This window comes from Strigops habroptila, chromosome 3, assembly GCF_004027225.2.
Source record: "Strigops habroptila isolate Jane chromosome 3, bStrHab1.2.pri, whole genome shotgun sequence".
Lineage (NCBI taxonomy): Eukaryota > Metazoa > Chordata > Aves > Psittaciformes > Psittacidae > Strigops > Strigops habroptila.
The window spans coordinates 76712031-76736423 of NC_044279.2; the positions used below are offsets into that span (position 1 = coordinate 76712031).

Sequence of the window (24393 nt, forward strand, 5' to 3'; positions counted from 1 at the left end):
GGTCACTGAACAGGGAGAGTGGGGGTCCACTGCTGCTGCTTAAAATGTTTAGCTTAGGCCAAACATCACTGCCCTGTCCCTCTGTCATCCCTTCCTGTTCTTCTCTCCCAGAGTCATCAGCCGAGCCCCTGGCCTGAAGCTGGTGGTGGAGACGCTGATTTCTTCCCTCAAGCCCATAGGAAACATTGTCCTCATTTGTTGTGCTTTCTTCATCATCTTTGGCATCCTGGGCGTGCAGGTAGGTTGTCACTGCCCATTAAACAGCCCCTGTGCCCCTACTATGGGTGCCCATACCCCCAGATACTACAACAGGCAGAGGGAGCCAAGCAGAGCAGGAATACAGCCAAACCAGGACATGTTCTGCATCTGCCCTCCTCCATGAGCTGTGTCCCACCATAATGTCCCCGCAGCCTTTGGCAAGGACATCCAGGCACTCAGTGAGTGAAGGTGTTGCTGGATGAGCAAGACAGGAGTTAATGCTTATACCTGTCAGAAGCTGGATCAGGGTTTGGTCAGCATTACAGGGAAAGTCCAAGACTGGCAGAGCACAGGGCTCACTGGGCATGTCCGTATCATACCACAAGAGCAAGCAGCTCAGTACCTGCTTGCAGGAACCCTGCCATCAGTCAGCTCCATTTTCACCCTCACTCTGAGCCCTAAATCCACCCACAACCTTTTATTTTTTTTTATTTAATCCTCGTTATTTTCAGCTGTTGCATTGCAGAAGAGCAAGGGTGTGGGTGTTACTTCCATCTCAGGGAATGCGCTATACTTAGTAGGTTCTGATGCATCTGTGCAAATGCACAATCCAGTACCTTCCATATGGGGGAAGGAGCACTGGGCAGAAGAGCCACAGCAGTGCAGTGCAGCTTTGTGAAAAAAGTATCTGAGAAGCAGGGGATGTTTTTTCTGGTTCTTTACCCTCAGATGAGATCTTTTCCCATCAGCTCTCTCAGTAACTAGGAAGCAGGGAAGGAAGATTACTCTTGGGGACTGAATAGATTGGTGGCTCTAATTGCACCCCAAAAGGCTGCACTGAAGGCTGCCAGATGGTAGTCATTGCTAGCCTGAGGCAGTGGAGGAGGCTGAAAAGCCAGGTGTGGGTTTATGAGGGTGGCCCTGGCTCCTTAGCAATGTTTGAGCTTGTGCTTTGTGTTGCACTGGTGGTCCTCCCTACCTGTCATGCTCCACATGGCTTGCAGCCCTGCAGCCGACACAACATCTTGGAAGCTTCTGCACGTCCCAGGGAGCATGGAGAACCCTGCGGGGAAAGGGTCTGATGGGTCTCTCCTCTCCTGCAGCTCTTCAAAGGAAAGTTCTACCACTGCCTGGGAGTTGACATCAGGAACATCACCAACCGGTCCGACTGCGTGGCCGCCAACTACAAGTGGGTGCACCACAAGTATAACTTCGACAATCTGGGACAGGTGAGTGAAACAGCCTCTGTCTCTGGTGGGAACCCAGCACAGGGTTTGTTTCCTTCTATATGTACCCCTCCTTGGGGCACAGATGCAGTGCCTGGGAAGCCTGATCCCTGAGCCAGGAGAGGCAGTTATTTAGCATGGGTATCCATGCAGAAGCTGTGTCACTAGTGGGTTGGTATCAGGATGATGCTTACAGGTTGCGTGGAAAAGTGGTGGCAGCAGAGAGCTTGATTTTCTTTTTCCTCCTGCCTTGAAGCAGATGTTCTTCACAACCTTTCTCCTCTGGTGGGTCTGGCTGCATATGGCTTCCTGTCCCCCCTCCTTTTCCTCCATGGGGGAAGGAGCAGTTTTTGATGTGTGCAGAGATACAGGCAGGAAGAGTATTTCAACACTGGGTGTATTAGAGCGTAAACCCATTATTTATTTTTTTTTTCCCAGCCTGACAGATGCACCTGCTCCACATCTGCTTTGCTTTGTATGTTGCAGGCTCTGATGTCCCTCTTTGTTCTGGCTTCCAAGGATGGCTGGGTCAATATCATGTATAACGGACTAGATGCTGTGGCTGTTGACCAGCAGGTATGAAGGCTTCCTTGTGAAAAGACCTTTTTTTACTTTCCTCAGGCAGAAGCATGCTTTAATGTCCTGCTTCAAACACCTCCCTCAAAGCAGGAGTCCCTTCCATGGCCCTTCTGAATCTTTTGCTCACCTATTTGCAAGGGGTCAGAGTCATGCCTGGTCCATGCTGGGAAGTGCAGCTGTGGCTGTACAAGTGGATATTTGTAGTAATTCTCACCTTCTACTGAGTTTGGATCTCACAGCAAGCCTTTATCTATTTGTAATGATGGAGCAAGAATGCCATGTGCCTTTCTGGGCATGCTGGCTCTCTCTTGGTCCACAGATGGTTATTTTAATACCCTGTAAAGTAGGGACTGTTGGACTGATGCCCACTGCATCCCTATTCCTCTACTGCTAATGCAGTGACCTTGATAGTGTCCAGTGTAGGCACCTGCCATGGGGTGCAGTACCACAGGCTTGAACCTCAGGGATGATGCTCCATTTATCTCTGAACCTCTGCACAAGGTGCACCACTGTTGGCTTTGTAGGCTTTTTTCCCCAGTCAAAGTCAGGGCCTCCTTTATCTCCAAGCCTGCATGACATTTCTGTTCCAGTCTCATTGCCATTTTGGTGATGCATGAATGTGGTCTCTATTCGTCCTCGAGCCAAATGTTTTCCCAATGCCCGGGCTACCATTTTACCACATACTGGTAAAGGTTGTACCCTTTACACACATACTGATGTACTCAACCTGCAACTGGGGTTGTGTCTGAATTATGGGTGGCTGTGCAGATATGACTGCACAGATGGGACCTGGACTCCCTCGCATTCCGTCAATCACCAGCAGATGCCAAAATCCAGTCAACCAATCACAAGCTGCCTTGCCTGTAGCCCCAGCTCTTCCCAGCCCACTCCCCTGATTTCCATAGTTCCTCCCCAGCAGCTAATTACCATGGCAGGTACCATTCCCATCATTTCCATATTGTCACATATCCAACCAATTAACCGCCTCTGTTCTCCTCCTTCCTCCAGCCTGTGACCAACAACAACCCCTGGATGCTCCTCTACTTCATCTCCTTCCTCCTCATTGTCAGCTTCTTTGTGCTCAACATGTTCGTGGGGGTGGTGGTGGAGAACTTCCACAAGTGCCGGCAGCACCAGGAGGCTGAGGAGGCACGTCGGCGGGAGGAGAAGCGCCTGCGCCGCCTGGAGAAGAAACGAAGGAGTAAGGCACAGCCTAAGTGTTTGGTCGGTTCGTAGGCCAAGGTTTTCTAAGCAAAACCTTCTCCTCTTTTTTTCTTTCGCAATGGACTGGTCTCCAAATTGCGTTGCTTGTGGCCATGCTCTCAGTCTTCCTCCCCGTGCCACTGCTGTGTCACTACGCACCTCATCAGGGTGATTTGGGGAAGAGGGGTGCCTGACAATGTCTGCTGGGACTCTAGGGAAGCTGCTGGCACTTTAACACCCTGCCCCTTTAGAGATAACGTGTACCAAAAATACCCCTGTGCACATGCTGGCATGCACTGTCAAAATAGGACATACACGCAGTGGTACACCTTCTGGGCTTTGGATAGTCCCACCTGGGCTTCTGCACAACCCAGATGGTGTTTGGGGGAAGATCTGGACAGACCATCCTTTGTGTTTAACCCCAAATATAAAGAAGAGGGAGGGAAAAAAAAAGAGGAAGACCCCTGCATTTTCTTCCTGTCTCTTTCTATCAGTGTTGTAGTGTCACTCCTTGGGGTCCCAGACCCTCTGTGGTGAAGCAAGCCCTCTTCCTGGTGTTTCCATGCTCTTCTGTATTACCTTCAGACAAAGGTTGCAAAAGCATACATGCCCCTGGAAATCATCCCTACTACCCCAAACTGATGGTTTTCTTCCATTCACAGCCTGTGGGCATGCTTTCCCTTCCTCTGCTCCAGTTTTTCCCTCTCCTTGTGAGAACCTGGGGCCTCTCCTGGAACCATCTGCTCCCTTTTGTCATTTGTGATCTTAATTTGTCAAGACATGAAATGCTGATTTAGCACCATTCCCACAAACATAGACTAACAGATTTTCCTTCTAGCATTCCTTTCCTTGTCTTTTTTCAACTTATTTTTCCCCACTTCTACTTTTCTCTTTTTTTTGCACTTTTTTCCCTCCTTCCTGTGTCCCCTATCTTTTACCTGTCCTTTTGTCTTCTTTCTCTATCCCACTTTTATTCCCTTTCCTTTCAACACCTATTACCACTTTTATGCCTGCTCCCTCCTCAGTATTTCTCTTTCTTCCAATTTCTTCCTAACTCTGCCCATCTCCCTCTTTCCACTGAAGAGGCGCAACGTTTGCCGTACTATGCTACCTACTGCCCCATACGCCTCCTTATTCATTCGGTCTGCACCAGCCACTATCTGGACATCTTCATCACTTTCATCATCTGCCTCAACGTGGTCACTATGTCCTTGGAGCACTACAACCAACCTGTGGTGAGTGAGATCATGGAGATAAGCCCTGCCTCTAGTCGTTATGTTATTTTGCTACTGCTGTCTGATAACCACCAGCATAGGCAGGTCACTTGAGTGCCTCTAAAAAATACTGTTAAAAGTTGCAGGAGTTAATCTAGTAGGTCACATTATGTGAGAGTTTCACATGTATCCATAAAGATAGCCCCCACTCAGACACTTGTTATCCATTAAAATTAATAGTGAGGAGGCATCTAAGCAAGAGTTGGGCTCCTAGAAAGCATGGTGCAATTAAGTCTCTGTGCTTTATGTTATCAATTGGATATGTGGGTCATCCAAATATAGCTGCCTGGTCTGCTTTTTCTGTTCCCCTGGATTCTAACATGAGGAGTGATGGAAGCAGCAGTGTCCTGGGAGCTCTGGGTCTTGCATTAGATTTCCAAATGTTGGTCCAATTTCCCTGCCATATGGCCTGAGCTGAGAGTACTAGGGTGGCTGGTTGCATGTCATGAGATGAGATGTCTTCACCAAGCCACCTTTTTTCCATAAAAGAAGCTGTGGGGCCAAAGTGCTGAGCAGAGCTTCTTTCAGCTGCAGGGTGTGATTCCCAGTAAGGAGCCTTGAAGGCCATGGGAAAGACCATGTACTTCCCAGTGTTCCTGGCAAAGATATAGATGCCTTTGACGGAAAAAAAAAGTACATATCAAAGGAGCTTTCTGCCTCGATATGTAGACAAAGTATTCATCATGATATCTGTCCAGTGGTATTTAAGCTTTTGCTTCAGGAGACCCTTGGTTTAGGTGACAACTCTTGTATCTGAGCAAATGCTGTCCAAGGTAGCTCAGGCTTTGATCAGGAACTGAATCTGTCCTCATTCAAACCTACTGCCAGGCTTCTCTGTTTCTTTCCCATCTTGCCCAACTGCCCAGCTTTTAACTTGCCCTAGATGGTGCCCAGTTTTACTCTGCAGGAACTCTCAACTGCTGTCTGTTGTCATCCTCACATGAGGCCTCTGATCTCGAACAAGTCACTCCTCTTCATTACTCCTCAGCTCTTTCCCCTGGAACGCAGGTCCAGCCATGCCCGCCTGCTGTCAATCTCTGCTAAAGAATCTTTCAAAAGCACTTCAAACCCTTCCAGTACAAAGTGCCACCAAATGCTGCCCACTGCTCACACTGGTCCTTGGTGGTGGAGAAGGGGCAGCACATAAAAGAACCAGAAGCCCAACAGCTAAGAGATAGGACATATGCCTGCCCCAGACCAAGGCACAGAGGGGTTTCCTCCCATTAGAGATGACATGTATCCACAACTGGAGTAACCTTTGTGCCTCACTGCTGGTTGATAGCTGTGCCAGTGCTGTTAACATGGTGTCATCCAGTTGGCGTGAACTACTGGCAGAAGAAGAGGCTGATGGTACTTGGTGGATTTGCCGTGTGATAGCTTCCTCCTCCCTGTTATGCTGAGCAGTACAGGAGAAGGGAGCAAGAACCAATCCTGAGAACAACATGGGGCAGAGGGGACAGCTGGCGGTTGCCCTTAGTTGGCAACCTCCACGTTCAAATGGGTGGGGGGCATGGGGCAGCTTCCCCACCTCCGAATGAATTCCTGGCATGCAGGAGAGTCCCCCCAGAGGTTATGTGCTTGATGTTGCTTTTGACTTAATTCTTTTCCTTTTCTTTCTGCTGGCAGTCCCTGGAGACCGCCCTTAAGTACTGCAACTACCTGTTCACCACTGTCTTTGTCTTGGAGGCAGTCCTCAAGCTGGTGGCATTTGGTCTGCGGCGATTCTTCAAAGACAGGTAAGCAGAGGGCTACATCAACTGTGGCTGTGGGACAACTGGATCCCCATCTGGAGTGTGAGTTGATAGCAGTACCTTGAGTGCCTCTCAGTTCTGCACAGCATGGACCTAGCATCAGCCCACATGAGCTGCATTGCCTAGACAATAGTAAGAGTTGTCTAAAAATTGCCTCTTGTTTGGCACCTGCTGGTTAGGCTAGAAAGCAAAGGAGGTGGGGTTAGAGAGCGCCATTTTTTCCTGCCCTTGAGGCAAACTGGGAACGTGCTGAAGCAGAACGTATATAACGAAGCCGATTCGAGGTAGTAAGGCTGTAAAAAGCTGAGCCCATTAGTCAAAGCATAGCACCATAGTAACACGGCTCCATGCTTTCAGATCAGGCTGGCTTGCCTCTGGCTGCTCAGGGGGTGTGCAAAGTGAATCTCTGTCTGCTAAAGTCTGTATAGGCTGACTCAGAGTGGGGCATTGAACTCACACATAAAAAAATATTTAGGTTGAAGTGGAGACAATTCACTTTCTTTTTCAGAGAAATGGAAAAGCTCCATCTTCCTTTATTCTCTTAATTTTTATTTCTTAAGGTGGAACCAGCTAGATTTGGCCATTGTGCTGCTATCTGTCATGGGCATCACATTAGAAGAGATTGAAATCAATGCTGCTCTCCCAATTAACCCCACTATCATCCGGATCATGAGGGTGCTGCGTATCGCACGGGGTGAGAAAGACACTGGCCAGAGGCAGGGGTGTAGGTGGTCGTGGAGTGGGACTTGGTGCCATGACTCATTGAGCAGTGGCTGTAGAGTCAGGGCTCGCTCTGTTTCTAGCCCTGGGAGGGAAGCAAGCAAGGGATGTGACGAAGGACTGCCTAGAGGCTAAGGCTTTCTGGCTTCCCTTAGCCAGGCATTTAGAGGCAGTGGTTTTAACAGGACTTGAATGACCAGGAGGGTGAGCAGATCATGTGAGAGCTGAACTTTCCCTATTATTCTTTTATGGGGCAAGTATGGCAGTGGTGTTTGGAGAAGGGGTCACCAAGCAGGTTGAAATTTGCACAGGGAGGGGATGGAATCTTCCTGGTGATGGTAAAGGTGTGCTAAGCTGCCTGAACAGTTGGTAGCTGGTAGAAGAGAAAGTGATGGAATCAGAGCAGAGGGAGAATTGTGCGATACATATTTCTGAGAGAAAGAAGGCTCTTGACTAGACTGTGGGTAAAACAAAAGAAGCCCAATAGCCATGGGTGGAAAAACAGTATTTAGTAAGAAAGAGGTGGACTGAAGGAGAACGAACCGCCGGGGTTGTAGAGTCGAAAGAAAGGAAATGGGAGAAGGGGGATAAGGGGGACAATCAATTTGTTCTAGGGCAAAGGGAGACAGGACTTGTGTTATTAGTAAGTCACACAAAGGATGGACCTCCTGAGCTCAGTCTGAGTGACGCTTCTCTTGTGCTTGTTGTGGCAGTCCTGAAGCTACTGAAGATGGCCACAGGAATGCGAGCACTGCTGGATACAGTTGTTCAAGCCCTGCCACAGGTAAAACAGACCAGCTCTCCTAAAGGCTCTCCTTTTCTGCATCCTTCTTCAAAAGGGTTGATTCTTGTGGAGGCCTAGATGTGGAGGCCCAGAGGTGATGTCTACTGTGTTGTGCAGGCAACTGCCTGAAGGTGATGTCCAAGTTTTCATGTCATTCATAGAGGTACAGCTCTCCCGAGACAGGTGTTGCCCAGGTTATCATGGCAATCACAGGGGTACAGCTCACCTCCCATCTCTATTCTCCAGCGGGTGAATGAAATAAGGCTTGATTCCTGGTTAAGGGCAGGGGTTTTTTTACCATCACATGTAGCTAGTGTCTAACTGCTTGTGGCTAGCCCCCAGCTTCTCTTTCTCCTCTCCTTAAAAAGGGAAGAGTGACTGGCAGCCATATCAGGAGGAAAAGATGTCTTTGCATCTCTGCCCCGTTCTCCTTTTTCCGCATGTGCTCCCTTTCCTCCCCTCTCTTTCATTCGCACTCATGTCACTCCTTTTCTTAGCCAATGCCTCTGCGTTTCTACTTTCTTCCTCTATCCTCCTGGATCCCTTTGTGTTTCTGAGCCTCTCATGTATGAGAAGCAGTGACGCGCTCTGTTGTGGCTCACGCAGCCGGCAGTTAAGTGTCTACCGCAAGACAGCTAGACAGAAGGATTTCATGAGCTGTGAGTGGCAGCTGTTCCCGAATGAGATGCTGACATGGTGCTTTACACAGGCTTCAAGCCCACTGTGAGGATCCTCTGTGATGGATGAACAGCCGGGGAAACTGGCCTCCTTCCTTTTGCATCCTTGAGAGAGAATTGTTAAGCAAGGAGTAATGGCACCAAGTGGCTCTACTGATCATACATCAGACCATTCCTCTGGCAGGCCCCGAGCAAGCAACTATATTGCATGATATCAAAATGCACGGGCATTTGTCAGTTGATTTATCAGCTAATGTGCCAGTCTCAGGAAGTGATGCAGAGCTGAGAATCAATCTGAAAACAGCACGAGGAGTTACCCAAGGAGTTTACTTCTGATGTTGGTGACAATAAATGTCAATCTGAATTAGACAAATCTCATGGCGCAAAAGCAAGGGGAAAACACTGTGATCTTTTATGAATCCTGAGCTTTGATCTCCCATGCTTTTTATTAAACAATAATAATTTGTGGTTTTCTCTAAAAATAACACTTACATAATTCATATGTGGGATATATAATAATATCATCATCCAGGATAGTTGAGGGCTGAGATACACTGGCCAGTGAAGGAACAGGAGATTAATGGTGTTCTTACAGCAGGCAGCTTTGGGCCAGTAATGTTATTAGTTCTGGCTCTGCTGCCCCAGGCTGGCTCAGTGCAGCTCCTTTGCACCTGGCTCTTTTCTGTTCCAGGAGCAAAACCAGCTGATTTTTCTCAGGCAAGGATCTGGAACTGAGCAGGTCTCCAGATCCAGCATCTGAATATCTGTGGCTTGTTTATTCTGCAACCCAGACAAATGCACACAGATATTAAGATCTGGCTTGCCACTGGAAAGAGGACCTTGCAGTATATTTGCACTTACATGGTGAGACTCAACTTCTATCCCCAAAATACAGAGAATAAAGAAGAGAGGAGGAAGTGTTCATATCCCTGTCATGAAGATGGAGAAACTGAGTCATCAGGCAGTGAAGCATTTTGCTCAAGATGGCGAAAAGCACACCTGGGACCTTAGTTCAAGCCTCTGAGACCTGCTCTGGTCCTAGGCTGAATCATTTATCTTTCTTCTGAATTAGGATGGCACAGCAGTTACAATGACTAAATTAGACTCCTGCAGTGGATGATCCTAACACAAGCACAATGACTACATGCATTCAGACAATGACCAGACACTGTTCAGTTTTTCAAAAACACCCATTACCTGTTAGGTCCTTAATTTTTCTGTGACTTCTATTGGTCCACCAACAGTTACTGTTACTGCCATTTTATGTTACTGTTCAGCCTACCTCTTGCAAAACCCCCTCCTGCTGCCCCTGGCTGCCCCACATGCTGGGAGGCAGGAGATTCAGAGGCAAGCAGTGATTTGGGAGAGTGAGGACTTGGGGACAGTGCTGATATTGCTGGTGGCACTGCTGGCTTTGTGCATCACAAAGCAGCAGTCCTTGCGTTGTGGAAGAGGTTTACAAACAGCAGCTGCTGGAGGCCCAGAAATCAGGCTTTGACCTATTATTCATGAGATGCAAAGGAAGCTCTGCATCTTGACTCCTCCAGTCTCCTCTCTTCTCCTCTTCTCCACACATTTCAAGAGTGCCTCTTTACCCTCCTTCTTTCCCGCCTGCCTACTCCTTTTACAAGCCCTGCTGTAACCTCCACACATACCTGGTACCTTGCCCCACCATGCTCTGCCTGGTTCATAGCAGGAACTGGTGTACCTGTGTTGCTGTCTCTTTGGAGCACTTCTGTTGCACTTTTCACATGAGCATAACTTCAAGGGACTTAGGCAGTTTTGGTGGAGTGTGTAACACTGCAGAACATGTCTGTATGCTGTAATCCATAGCTTGTCCTTCACTCAGCCAAACTGGCTTCACCTTCTGTGCTCCTGCACCAATGCGCTTGTCTTCACCTGGCCCAGATACTGCAAACTTTAGTCAGCCCTGGCCAGCTTGTGCTGGACTAGAGGCAACTGGGAAAAGAGCATCCTCCAAGTCCAGTTGCAACTGGTGCCATCACTGGTGATTTCCCAGGTGCTGAGGAATTGTTTGGCTGGATTTTGTACACTGGCAATTTGCTGCTGTTCTCTTCAGGCTTTGAAAGATAAAAACACTTGCCTGTACAGATGAAACAGGCTTTGGGGTAGGCTGACTGTGCCATTTGCTTTTAGGTGGGAAACCTTGGACTCCTTTTCATGCTCCTCTTTTTCATCTACGCTGCTCTAGGAGTGGAGCTCTTTGGAAAACTGGGTAAGTCTCAAGCAGACCATGCTCCAGTGTGAGCGACAGGCCTGCTGGGAAGCTAAAGTTTCACAAAATCAGCACTCATTCAATAAAGGCACTAAATTACTTGGTGGCCTTTATTCTCCCGTATGCGTAATTGATGTAAAAGGAATTTCCCTCTAAATAGTTATTGGCCTAACAAAATAAAGGCAGTGTCTGGCTTCTCTTCCACTCTTAAACTTTTACTTTTTCTGCACTGCCTGCCTTGATGTTGCCTTCAAGAGTACAAGAAAAACTCAGGGAAAGTTTATTTACATCTCGTGCCATGGAACATAGATCAAGAAGAAAGGCTGTACAATGACTCATTGGGAGGATACCCCTGAGCAACTGAGTTAAACTGCCTGGTATCCTGGGGCTGGACCATCAGGGATTTTTTTGTATTGCTGTGCAAAACCCAACTGTTGGGCAGGTTGCTGATGCCATTACCTGAGGTCTCCAGGCTATGAGAATCCTGAAGACCCCTTCCCCAGTTCCTGCTATTGATCTCGGGGCTGGCAGTGTGTCCTCTGCTGATAGCTGCAATCCACTTCCTTTCAGTATGCAATGATGAGAACCCCTGTGAGGGCATGAGCCGTCACGCCACCTTTGAGAACTTCGGGATGGCCTTCCTCACGCTCTTCCAGGTGTCCACGGGTGACAACTGGAACGGGATCATGAAGGTAACTGGGCCTCAGGGATGTGCATGTCCTTATTGTGGGGAAGGAGAAATTCTGATGTGTGCTCTGTTCAGCAGTGCTTGGGCTAGAAAAGGGAAGGAGCACAGAAGGTGGGTTGCTAGATAAGGTCCTGCTTGGGCCAGGATCTCCCTCCCCACCATGGTAACTCAGACCTTGGGCTCATCTAGTCCTCTAGCCAGTCATCTGACTGAGAAAAGTGCAAATTCTTCTTGGAAGGAATAAGAAGGCTGGCCAGGCTAAGAGGGAACATCCACTATCATAAGGCCTATTACCAAAGCTGAATGTAGATGCAGTGAACATGGGGCCCATGTGCAGAGCTACCAGGGCAATCCAAAATAAAACTTACTTCCTTCAAAGGACATAGAGAGAGTAAAGTTTTTTGAACACATATGGTGCCTTTGAGTCTGGGTGAGAGAAGGCAGTACCAGATGGCTCATTTTTGTTCTTGTTGACGTGTGGGGTTACAGTGGCAGCAACATGTGATGGTCTGGAAGTAGTTTGCTCTGTACGCCTTTGGACATATTTACTCTGAAACAGAAAACACATGGTCAGATAGTGTCCCAGTTTCTTTGAAAACCTTATGATCCCAGAGGGTGTGGGATGATAGAAAATTTCACCTTCTTCTTTCCATGGGCATCAGTGTTTTTTGACACAAAGAGCAGCCAAGTTTGTATTCTTACTTTAGTCCTTCCTTCCTTCCACCATTCCCTCTCAAACCCAACTTCCCCTCAAGGATACTTTGCGTGACTGCAGCCATGATGACCGGAGCTGCCTCAGCAACCTGCAGTTCATCTCCCCACTGTACTTTGTCAGCTTTGTGCTCACAGCCCAGTTTGTCCTCATCAATGTGGTGGTAGCTGTGCTCATGAAACATCTTGATGACAGCAACAAGGAAGCCCAGGAGGATGCAGAGATGGATGCTGAGATTGAGCTGGAATTTACACATGGGCTGTGCTCCCGCAAGTCAGGCTCCCCAAATTCAGGACAGGGAAAAGGAGCAGGAACAGGAGGAGGCGGTGGGAAAAGAGATCCTGAAGGACGTCTGTGCATGAGGTGTTACTCTCCAGCACAGGTGAGTATACCTTTGAGCTTACCAACTAGGCTGTAGCAAGTAGCTGTGGGGAGAAGCTAGGCAGCCTAGATGACTGAAGGCCTAGCAGTAGCAGATAGATGCTTCCACCTCAGGGTAAGAGGTTTGCTTTCAGTGGTAGACTTTTGAGTTGGTAGCATCATGTGGGGACAAGGCTGTGACAGCAGTGGGTCCTGTTCATTGTCGTCATGGTGTAGGAACCTGAGGGCCAGCAGAGGAGGAATGGAGCAGATCAGCTAAGGGCGTGTTAGGAGCAAATTTGAGAGGGGAGGTCAGGAGAAGAGAGCAGGAGAAATGTCAGATCAAGAGTGAGGCTCTCCAGCAGAGCTGGAGAGGAGGCGTGAGCAGTGCCACAGTGCGCTGACAGTGAGTGAAGACAGTCCCTCCTCTTTTTTTTGCATTGAACTCTGGCACCTTTACACACGCTAAGGAGCAGATGCTCCCCCAGTGACCCTGTGCAGGTACCTGCAGAACAAGGTGCTGCTCCAGATGAGTCAGGGTGGAGAACCCAGCCCCAAATTCACATGAAACTTTGAAGCAAAAAGCTCGGCATTCTTAAAATGATCTCTCCCATCCTCCCCCCTTTCTTGTCCCCTAGGAGAACTTATGGCTGGACAGTGTCTCTTTAATTATTAAGGACTCCTTCGACGGGGAGTTAATGATCATCGATAACCTATCGGGCTCCGTCTTCCATCATTACTCCTCGCCGGCCATGTGCGAGAAGTGTAACCATGACAAGCAAGAGGTAACCTGCGTGCGAGGATGCGTGAGGGGACTCTTCCCCCAAGACCTGCACACCCACACCCACATGCCCGCAGGTCATCTGATGTGTGCTCCTGCCTGTAGATTGTGTAGACAGAGAGCTTGTTGACCCTTGTTTGTCATCTGTCATGAATTGCCGATACTGCCTCTAGCACGGGCCTGCCCTCCTTAGCCATAGGGGAATGTTTGACGTGGTGGAGAGGTGAGATGTGACAGGACGCAGGAGTCAGGAGGGACTGATTGAGCTGCAGAGAAGTGACTATGAAGGCATCCTGGCAGCTCTTGTTGTGTTCAATTCTGCAAGAAAAGCAGAGGTTCAAGCTCCTGTTGAATGGAGGACTCAAAGGATCTCACCCCAATGACAGCACTCGGGCAATTCAGTAGAAGATTCAAGCATGTGTTTTGTCTTCATTTTAAGCATGTGCTAGCTTATTCCCTGTTGAGGACGATGAATTAAGCACATGCTTAAATGCCTTGTTGAAGAGTCACCGTCTGTGAGCAAGAATTGGTTTGTGGTGAAAACCAGTTAATTAGTTTGAGAAAAACTAAGTAAAAATGGTCCCACTGAGGAAATTTGAGAGTATCTTTTCTGATGTAGAACCTGTTAGCTGACAAATGACTTGTTGCCAAAAGCAGGACACCAAATGTCTTAGACTTGTGTTCCTAAAGTTAGTAGATGATTTGGAAAACTACTTCCTAAGCAATTAGTATTTTCTGGCTCTGAAATTTTAGGAGCAAACTAGTCTGGCAGAAGTTAGGTGAGTAGCAGAATTCATTTTGGTTTTGAAATAATTTTATTGTATTTAAGTGCTATGATTGTGGCTCATCTGACAGTAAACCAGTACATCAGCGACAATCTTAACTGTCTCCTTCCCCATAGCTAACTTGATACGTTGCTGTTGCTTGTAAAGAAACTTGGGAAGAGAGCTCTCATTGGCAGATTATTCTATCCATGTTTGAAGAAAACAGTATTTTCTTTCGCTTCAGATGCCTAGTTCTGATGTTTTAATTTTTTTCAGCCTTTCAGCTATCTGCTTTTCCCTTTGAAAGCATCAAAATCCGAATATTGCTGCAGTTTATCTGTATTGCAACACTTCACAAATGGATGATGCATTAATGCAGCCAAGTAACAAGTAACTAGGTTTCAATTAACTGCAATTTCCACTGCTTTCCTTAGATTCAGCAATTGGTGCTCAATCTTCTCAGAAAATCGGGTCTTCTAAGGCACTCCACAATAATTACCCCCAAGTTAAGTCATTTGCAACTAGTTTCCTGCATTTGAAAACCTTTCACATGGTCTTCAGTACCCTGCCTAGGAATTAAGACAACAACAGATTTTCTTACCTTCCCAGCAAGAAAACTAGACAGCCAGATCTTCAAGCGCAACACACAGCCGCAGCAAAGAGTTTAACAGAATAATCACAACCAAAGAATTATTCTTAGATCATATTTTCTACTGGCTGTTATAGAGCCATAAATTATTTTTCAAAACTGATACTTCAACACATCTAAAATGTGGAATTGAGAAGAAATTATCTGTATCTGCATGAATAACTTTAGTAGCAAACCATAGATATTTTGTTTCTGATCAGACATTTCTTTTCTGATCATATGAATAAAAACTACAGCTTTGGATTTTAAGTCTTGGTTGATTACAACCTTTTCTTCATATTTCATAGTATAAAAAACATTGAGGAAATTCCAACAGGAAATCTCTACATGGAGTCACAGCTAGGCTTGTCTCAGAACTAACACCAGCAATGCACATAGTCATTAAGTTAGGGTGTACTCCGGTACGTCAGCATATCTGAATGTGCATTGTACACACAGATGGAATTTTACTACCTCAGAAGCAAATTGTATAGGCAAAACAGTTTTTATGTAGTCCTGTTCAATGCATGTGTGTTCAAAGAAAATAGTGTGCTTGCTGCCTGCCAAATCACTCTTAACTTTGCCCTTGTGAGAAAATCACATATTAGCCAAATATGTTCATTCCCATTTTGTTTGTACTTTAAACCATCAAGATGCTGAGCACAGTGGATGAACACAACATTAAACATTCTTCGGTAGGGAAGCTATAAGAACAAAACATCTTTTTTTCATACCACTAACCTCTTTTCTTGTCATCACTATCCTTTCACTCTCAGGCTATTTGACAGACATCTGTGTATTGGTGGCTGATAGTGAGTTTGGACAGTGGTAGGAGTTTGTCAGTGAGCAGCAGTTGAACCACGTTTCCACACATGTAGTTTATCTGTCCATGACTTTGTTGATTGTGGTTGTTTGTGTAGATGCCAGGGCGGCCAGGATTTGTAAGCAACTGGTTCAGTGAAGAACAGACTATTCTGGCTTTTGTTGAAACCCTTTTTTATGGGTGAAGATGCAGATGTTACCGCATTTCATGCTAGTGACTCTACAAGCACAGCTGTAAGGCTGTTCTGGTGTAACAAGCACTTCAGCAAGTAATGGATGAGTATGCACACTAAGTGGGACTTAGTGAAGACTGTGTTTCTCTATGCAAGTAGTTGTTGACCGGTGGCTGTATAGTGTACTTCACATAACTTCGCTGTAGGCTCTCCAGTGCATCCATGCTCTGAGCAGCAGTTGTTGGCTTTGAGCTCTCTTTACACCACCATGTTCCTGTGTCAGAATAATATCCCAAATAAGGATGTCATTTGTCCTCTTTATTTAGATCCAGATCTGTTTTTCCATCCTGTTTATTCAAAGTGCATTGTCCCTCAGATGGATACCTTTTCCCTCTTCCATCTCTGGCATTGGCACAAGTGACTAAACTCCCAGCTCAAAGGAGTAATCTTTCCAAACATTATACCTGCTCTTACAGCACAAAAGCTGTACCCGCCTCTTGCAAACACAAATACAAGGGAAAACATGATAAATAGCCAGGAAGCAGCCTGTCCTGACTGAGACAACACAGAATATAGCTCTTGAGAGTCAGGTGCTAGTGGTGGGAACTGGTGGGACTCTAGAGACCAGTGACAGAAAGCCAAGCACAGGAGGGACAGAGCAGCTGCTTAGGCTACTAGAAAAAAGGTATGCTTTTCAGGCATTGTGGGAAAAAGATGTCAGATGGGGGGGAATTGAAAGCTTGGAAGAGTATGGGAGAAGGGCACATGTGGTGTTAAAGAGGCCAAAGGATCAAACAAGGTCAGGCATGCGACTGGAGCAGAGCTGAGGCTCAAGTTTGAGAAAGATGCAGTAGTCAGATTTGGTTTCAGAAAGTAAGACAGCACAAGTATGAGTGTACAGGAGGGGTGAGTTTAAGGGTGGAGATCAGGATGGGAGACGGTGTTAGCTGAGGTCTTGGGTAGGTTAGAGGTGATGTAAGACACAGGGAGCTGGAGGGAAACAGGGTTTCAGTGATGAAGGTAAGAGAATATGAAAAGCATGATACTGGCATGGACTGCAAGAGGCATGACTATCCCTGGAATGAAAGAACCTTCATGTTTAAGCAGGGCTGTCTGTGACACCTTCAGAGAGAGGGGTCCCGCTCCTCATCCCACAGCAGAGCAGGCTGCCTCGTCACCTGCCTGGGGGAGCCCTGTCCCTGCCTGGCTTTAGTTGCAAGACCTCATGTCAGCCCTATTGCTGGAACAGATACAGGATGACTCCTTCTTCCAATTCTAGCACTAGAGGAGCATGGACTGGTGGTGGGCTGCTTGCAGATTATATGTTCAACTTTCCTTAAAAAGTGGATTCTCCTGCCCAGCCCAGGTTTGGGTTAGGCATTACCTGATGTATATAACATATACCTATATATATATAACATATACCTATATATATATATATAACCTATAAAGATGTATATATGTATGTATGTTAGGAATATAACCTAAAATTGATCTTGGGTCTACAGGCTCTCACTTATCCACCATAAACAATGTGACTGCTTGAAATGTGGATGTCAGACATGACCTGTGACAGCTCCTTTCCCTTCCTGTAGGTCCAGTTGGCCGAAATGGAAGCATTGTCTCTCAACTCAGACAAGTCTTCTTCCATCCTTCTAGGAGATGAGTCAGACAATTGCACCACTTCTCAGCTGAGCCCTAAGGACATCAAGGTTAGCCCCAGGCAGTCATGGGGATGTTGCACTATGTGCTGTACTTCTGCTCTTGCTCATTTGAAGTGCTCTATATTCATCCAGGTGTGCCTGCTGAGGAATATAAATTCTGGTCACTTTTCAAGAGCTACTCCATAAAGACATATTGTGGAGAAGCATTTGAGGAGAAAAAAATGATGTATGTTCTTAAAAGTTCTCTTCACTACTGTCAGTAACTTCCTCTGAATGAACGTAAATATAGGGGATTTGGACTGGAAACCTGTGCATCTCAGCTAGCTCAAAGGATCAGCCTAGGGCTAGATCTTCAGAATCAGCCCTTCCTGAGGTTTTGACAAGTCTGCTCTGTCATCCACCATTAAATGTCACAAGGCTTTGTCCTCACGTTTTTTCCAGCAGGATGGCCAGGACAGCCCTGACTCCAATGGGGTAGGCAATGTGGGGGAATGCTTGCTCCCAGTATCCAGTGCAGATGGTTCTACAAACCCAGACAGTTACCTGTGTGAAATGGAGAAAGCTCCTTTCAACTCAGTCCAGTCTTGGCTAAAGCACGAAAGTACCAAAGGTGAGCACGGCTCTGATCATTCTCCAGGTCTGAAAGTGTGGGTTGTTTCAGCTCATCTGCATCTCTCCTACCTCTCCCCTGTCAGAAATGGAGTTAATGTGACGTGGGGTTACACTAACTAAGAATTAGCTTTCAGTTTGCCAGTCTCCAGGAATGGGGTGAGGAGCAGTTCCTTCTTTTGCTGCTAGATCTTATATCCTCCCTCAGACTTTCCTATGTGAAGTATCGTGAAAGGGCTGATTCCCATTCACAGTAGTGCGCCTATGCACAGTCAGAAAAGAGTGGGGACAGACTCTCCTGACATGTCAAGCAAATGAACTGTGCTCATTTGGCATGGTAAAACATTGCTGTGCCCTGAGACCAGGTTCCTCAGGTACAGGCTCAGGGAACATGTGATTTATGTCTGCTCCTGGTGGAAGTGTTCCACTTCTGCCCTAGAATGCGCTCTGGCCTCCATTGGTCCCCAGGTTCCCCAAACCACTACTTTATTCATCTCACTTCCTCCCTTGCCTTGCAGGGCCTGGGATGAAAGTCCTCTAGCAGTGATAACATAGTGGAACCAAGTCCTTAAAGCTCAGTATTTCTCTGCGAGAGCAGCAACAGGAGAGACAAGCTGAGCTGTTGCTTTATGGCTCTGAGCTGTCTTAGATCTTCCAGGTCTGGTGCAGATTTTGGTCCTTGTGTAGAAAGTGAACACTAGACTGAGGCTTCTTGGTCAGGAGAGTGTGTTACTAAAATCCTCCAAACATTGCACTTGTAGGACTTGTAGCAGTGCAGGCACCAAATCAAATTGGAGGACTCTTCAACTTTATTTTTTTCTTTCTGTTTCTGTTTTCCTCCCCATTTCTTTTGATGCTTTGTCAGTCCCTCCCAGCCCCTTCTCTGCAGGTGCATCTTGCCCAGTGTTACCAGTACCAGCAGAATTTTTCCACCCAGCTATCTCTGCCAACCAGACAGGGCCTGAGAAAGTCTCATGTCCACGCAACCTTCCTAAGATCTCTCTGCAAGGATCCTGGGCATCACTGAGATCTCCGAGTGTGAACTGTTCACTTCTTCATCAGGTGAGGGTCTTCCACTTCCCTCTGCTAGGAGAGGTTGATCTTCACAGCACACCCAAATAAAGGGGGCTGAATGGAGAGGAAGAAGAGAGGCAGCTGTGGTCATGGGCTGGCCAACCTGGATCTAACCTGTTGGAGGAGCACAGTGGACTGCAGAGTGCAGGATAGTTAGGGAGGAGAGATGGTTGTATAGCAAAGGGGTGTTGTATAGCTCTCACCACCTGAAATCATATATTCTTCTGCTTTGCATCAAAAACTAGTTTGACAGCTGCAGTCCTGCATGAAGACAAAATCACATCACCTCTTAGCTCTCCCCTGGGTCCCCTGCACCGCGTGTGCTGCAGACATCTGCATGTATAGCAGCTGCAGTGTGAGCGAGGGAGATGACAGCCTCTTAGTGCCGTGACTCCAGATCATGCACCTTCTTGGCTGGAACAGGCTTCTCCCCACCTGCCTCCTCCACAGACCTTCATGCCACATTCACACTCCACATCCCTGAGCTTGCTGTTTTCCCCAGGCCTCTTAGCTCTTACATCCCGGAAAGGAGCTATCCCTTTCTGAAAAGGCAGCTATTTCTCACTATTGAGAAAGAAGAATAAAAGCGTTGAGGGAAGATTGAAAGTCTCTGAAGAGCAGAGGAGGCAGAGATGAAAGTCCAGTAGAGATCTCTGATATTGTTCGTGGAAGATACTCCAGGAACAATTCCTGTTTGAGGAGTACAGGGACAGTCTATTCCAGACAAACTAAAAAATACATTTAAAAGATGTTATCCAGTGTGTGACAGACACTGTTGGCACAATACAAATGTGTATAAATTCACCAACAATAAATTTAAGCCTCAAGCTGAGACCACTGAGTTGCTGCAGTGTCTTAACTTCTGATACAAGAAGAGAAAGAGCTCTGGGGCTGGCGTATCACTGGGGCAAAAGTACTGAACTGTTGTAAAGGAGAAATTGCTAAACTTCTGATTATGTGATGCAGACTGTATTGAATAGCTATGGTTTGGGAGACTGCTCCCAGTCCTATGTGCATCATTCCCGATGCTGTGTCCCAGTGATGATCTCACAGTGCATACTGATTTCCTAGGAGCAACTGAAATACAGTTTAACTGAGCTCCGACACAAGGAAATAAAGGCTGTTTCCCCTTCCTGCGGGAAGGGGACCCCACTTTTCTGCCCTAAACACCATCATTGCCACTAGTGCTGGTCAGAAGAACCACGAGGCCTCTTTTCTCTTCCCAAATATTGCTGATTTTTGAATGAAAGGAGGTCTATATACAAAGCCTGAGGTCTGTATACAGAAGTCCCGTGACTTCCTGCCAGCTGATGATTTTGATGTGTCCACAGCCTGTGTGGCAGGATCCACAGGGAAGTAGGGAGCAAGGACCCACAGGGAACCTTGGCTCTGCTGCCTTCTGGACCACCTGCGGTCACAGACAGCCTAGCAGCAGGGGCTGCAGAACTCACAGACCCAGCACTCCTTCCCTTTGGTAGAGCATTTCACATGGGAGGGGAAGATTCATCCTGGAGCAGAATGAAATCAGAGCCCAAAATATTGAAACCTTTCTCCTACTCCAGAAGGGAATCCTCTGGGCATGCTGCAGGGCTGGTGCTTTGTAGCATTGGTCAGGTAGTTTATAAGTACCCTCACCAGCAGAGAAGAGTGAGAGAGGAATTGGAGTTTTTCCCCTTTTTCTGTAATTGTGGTTTATTTTCGCTCAAAAACTTTTTTTTTTTTTTATTTTTAAGAAAGGCAAAGTCTCTCTCCCCCTGCCCATATCTTTCCTGAGAACTATGATTTGCTCTCATTCTCCCCAGGCCCCCGAGAGCGATACCTCGCTGGACAGCCGCAGCAGCAGCTCCACAGGCAGCCTGCAGACCACGCTGGAGGACAGCCTCAACCTCAGCGACTCTCCCCAGTGTACCCTGGACCTCCCAGTGGCTCTGTGCCCCATGCCAGCTGCCACCAGTCAAAGACCCCTGGCAGCCCCCCTCTCTCCTGCCTCCCACCACCGGAGCCTGCGGGGCCGGGGGCTCTTCAGCCTGCGAAGCATCTGCCGTCACCAGCGCAGCCACAGCAGCGGTGGGAGCACCAGCCCCGGCTGCACCCACCACGACTCCATGGACCCCTCGGATGAGGAGGGGGTGGGCAGCAGCCTGCGGGGAGGTGCCAACAACAGTGAGCCCTCGGAGACCCTCAGCAGCCTCTCGCTGACCTCCCTGTTCTCGCCCCCACCACCAGGGCTGACTCTGGTGAAGAAGTGCAGCAGCACCAGCAGCCTCCAGGCCAGCCTCTCGCCCCACCGTCTCGCTGCCAACCACGCCAAACCCTTCTACACCGTTGACCCCCGGGGCTTCCTCTCGATGCCCTCCTGGGTGACGGACTTCTGCAAGGACACCCCTTCGCCTGCAGAAGGAGAGGAGCCGGATGGCCCTGGCAGACTGGGGACGGGAGACCATGGTTCTCCACTCCCATCTGAGCTGGAGCTGGGTGATGGAGTCAGCAACAGGAACAGATGAGGGTCCCTGGGGCGCAGGGAGGGAGTGTTCGGCCGCTGGCATGGGGAAGCATGTTTCACTAGCTTCTCCCCAGCAGCAATTCCAAAAGATTTGCAAGAAAAAGAACCAGGCAAACAAAAATATATAAATATATATATATACATAAATATATATATATATAGAATAAATACTCTGGTACCGTACCTCAGAGGCGTGGGAGAGTGCAAGCAATACGGGAACAGTCCTGCCTGAGGGCAAGACCTGGACCATCACCGCAGAGACTATAGTGACAAGAAAAGGCCATGGGGCTGGTAGGGACAGGACCCTCCAGCCAGGTGACTGCTGCGTGGCAGCTGTTTAGTTATATACATATACATATATAGAGAGATCGATTTATTTATTTTTTTTACTGAGAGATTATGAATTTCAGAAAGTGCTAAGGAGGAACAAGCAAATGGGGGCTGAAGGAGGTGCTATGCCAAACAGGGAGGGTGGGGGCGAAGGGAAGGGAAGCAGCGTGAACAGCAAGGGAATAGTGTCTGAGGTTTGCCTTGCCTGTTTCTGGGAACTTCCTCACTGTCCGTGCTTGCATTTCAAACATTAAAAATCATGGGCCAGATCTTCAGGTCAAGCATAAATTGGCAAAACATGATTGTGTGCTCCTGTTGGTGTAAAGCAGCAGAGCTCTGGCTTGAGGTGGGTTCACGCTGATTTACAGCAGGTGGAAATCTGGCCCTGGCAGTAGGGAAAAGCAAACAGCCATGGAGCACAGGAAACGTTTTGAGGTGAAAAGCCTTGCTTTGAAGGGAATGTGTGAACACAGCGGGTATGCTCGTGGGAGGAGGGAATGGAGGCTACATGGCATATTTTTGTTGTTGCTTTGTTGGTTTTTGTCCTTTTCATTTTCCAAAGAAAGAAAACTTCTAAGTGGAAAAAAAAAGCAAGATACGTGGGGAAATTTGGAGCGGCAGAGACAGGGTGGAAGGGGAGGGAGAGGTAAAAAGGGGAGAGGAAATTGAATTTTTTTCCCCTTTCATTTGCAGTAATTGTGATATTTTATTTTAGAAGCCCAAAGGTGCAAAAATCATCTCTAGAGAAACCTATCTGTTATTTTTGTATATCTATAGCTATATATATATATTAAAAGAAGACAAAACCTAGAATTTAAAAAAATATGAATAAAAGCAAAGGGGGCTTCAACAACACAAAATGTAGTCAGTCCCCTGGCTGAGGGCTAACCCTGTTCCAAGTCCCTGTGGAAAGACCCTACAAGAACATCATCAGCTCGGTGGTGTCTCTGTCTCCTCTTCAGTAGCACCTTCATCCTTTGGTGTTTTCCTAATTCGCATCAGTTTAGCTGGGACCAAAGTCCTGCTCAGTGCCAACTATGCACATGGGGAGCAGGGAATATTGGCCTGTGTGTGTATGTGTGTGTGCACGCAAATGTAAGGATCTGTATATGTGTTGTGTCCATGCTAATTGGCTCACCAGCTGGAGAGACAGGGGAGAGGGAAAACTGCAGCTCTCCTTGCCTCTGCCTTGCAGGGCAGTGCGAGTGGGGAGGGCTGCGGTGTGGAGGGAGAGGGCAGACCAACTCCTTGAACCATGACCTGCCTCAGGATCCAGGATTCAATCCAGCGACATGATCCTCTCCTGGTGTGGTTGCAGCAAGGCCTCCGAAGGCTGCATCCCTCTTTCCAGCAGTATGACTGCATACGTCTTCTTCCTGGCCAGGGCCAGCCTGGATCTACTTCTGCAGCAGCTCCAAGGTCTCATACCCTTCCCAGGTTTGCAGGTGGGTAGGAAAACCAGCCACCCAAGGGGCACGAAGAATTCTGGTTGCCATCTACCACCCCAGGGATGTCAGAGAAGACAGAATGAGAAGGGCAGCGGGGAGTGGATAGCAGCCAAGCGGAGACAGGAAGGTGTAGAGACTGGTGCACTGCTCAGAGAAAGAGCAGAGCTCCCTTGAGAATTCCTGTCCTATTTTTTCCATCAGATCAAGAGGGCCCCTGTAGCCGTCCCAGGAACATTCCCAGTTGGCACATGAAGTGTTGCGAAGTGGGCAATACAAAACCATGTTCTAGTTTTATTGTGACCTGTCTGATTTCTAACCAGCTGCTGCATCTTATGAACTGGGGCTGTAAACACCAAGCGTGTCAAATGGGGCCAACAGCCAGGAGAACAATAATTACTGTGTGGACTTGATTTATGTGCGTGAAGGAGTGTTTGCTGTGTTGCAAGTATGCACACTGACTGCAGGGAGGTCAGGCCTCTGGGGAGAGGACAGGTGAGCCCGGGTCCTTGTTCTTGCAGAAGGGATGCTGATCCAGATTTATTAAAGCAATAATAAGGGTCTTTAAATGGTTTTTTTGCACTGGTGGTTCTTTGGGTGAGTTGCCCCTGCTTGCTGTCCCATGGGCAGAGATAAGAGACAAGGCACTTGGTTTCATGTCCTTGGGAGAAGGGCAGTCAGTCCCCAAATGGCTGAGAGATGAACTTAGCCTGCACAAGGCCTAGACTCAAACCCCGAGCTGCTTTGATGCCAGAGGTAGGGCCTACCAAAAAAAGCCCCAAATTGTTAAAACCCACCCAAACAACAGACACCTCAATGCACAGAGCGTTTTCTGGAATGTGGCCTCAAGGATATGTGGAGATGGGACCCTGAGTTGTACTGGCAGTGAAACATTTCAGCTGAGGAATGACAGAAAGGTCAGAGATCAGTGCAATGCTAGAAGCTACCCTGATATTCAGTCATGATGTCATGACAGAACTATGGCCTGCACTTGGCCAGCTGGGAGGGGAGAAGGATCAAAAGATGGTGGGAAAGATGGCACTGGTGACCTCATGGGGTGACTTACAGCCTATAGGATGGATGCTCTCTCAGGTTATTTTCAGATGCCCCTGGAAGTAATTTGCAAGGAAAAACTTCTTTGTTTCTGTCATGGTTTGGGGTTCATGACAGTCCTTTTGCTCTGCATGATGTT

At 47.6% G+C, this 24393-nt stretch overlaps 1 protein-coding gene across 4 annotated transcripts in view; it reads left to right on the forward strand.

Annotated features, from left to right (window-relative positions):
- Positions 1-23748, forward strand: part of CACNA1I (calcium voltage-gated channel subunit alpha1 I) — a 201525-nt gene extending 177777 nt beyond the window's left edge. For 3 of the 4 annotated variants that reach the window (XM_030479820.1, XM_030479822.1, XM_030479824.1), the window contains 16 exons: positions 112-238; positions 1302-1427; positions 1911-2000; positions 3012-3204; positions 4290-4441; positions 6107-6216; positions 6792-6925; positions 7665-7735; positions 10570-10648; positions 11219-11340; positions 12092-12430; positions 13047-13193; positions 17172-17288; positions 17682-17850; positions 18715-18911; positions 20726-23748. In XM_030479820.1, the coding sequence (XP_030335680.1) occupies positions 112-238; positions 1302-1427; positions 1911-2000; positions 3012-3204; positions 4290-4441; positions 6107-6216; positions 6792-6925; positions 7665-7735; positions 10570-10648; positions 11219-11340; positions 12092-12430; positions 13047-13193; positions 17172-17288; positions 17682-17850; positions 18715-18911; positions 20726-21427 (2875 nt within the window). In that variant the 3' untranslated portion in view covers positions 21428-23748. The remainder of the gene's footprint in view (positions 1-111; positions 239-1301; positions 1428-1910; positions 2001-3011; positions 3205-4289; positions 4442-6106; positions 6217-6791; positions 6926-7664; positions 7736-10569; positions 10649-11218; positions 11341-12091; positions 12431-13046; positions 13194-17171; positions 17289-17681; positions 17851-18714; positions 18912-20725) is intronic. The other variant, XM_030479821.1, reaches the window with a different exon arrangement.
- Positions 23749-24393: the final 645 nt, after the last annotated feature.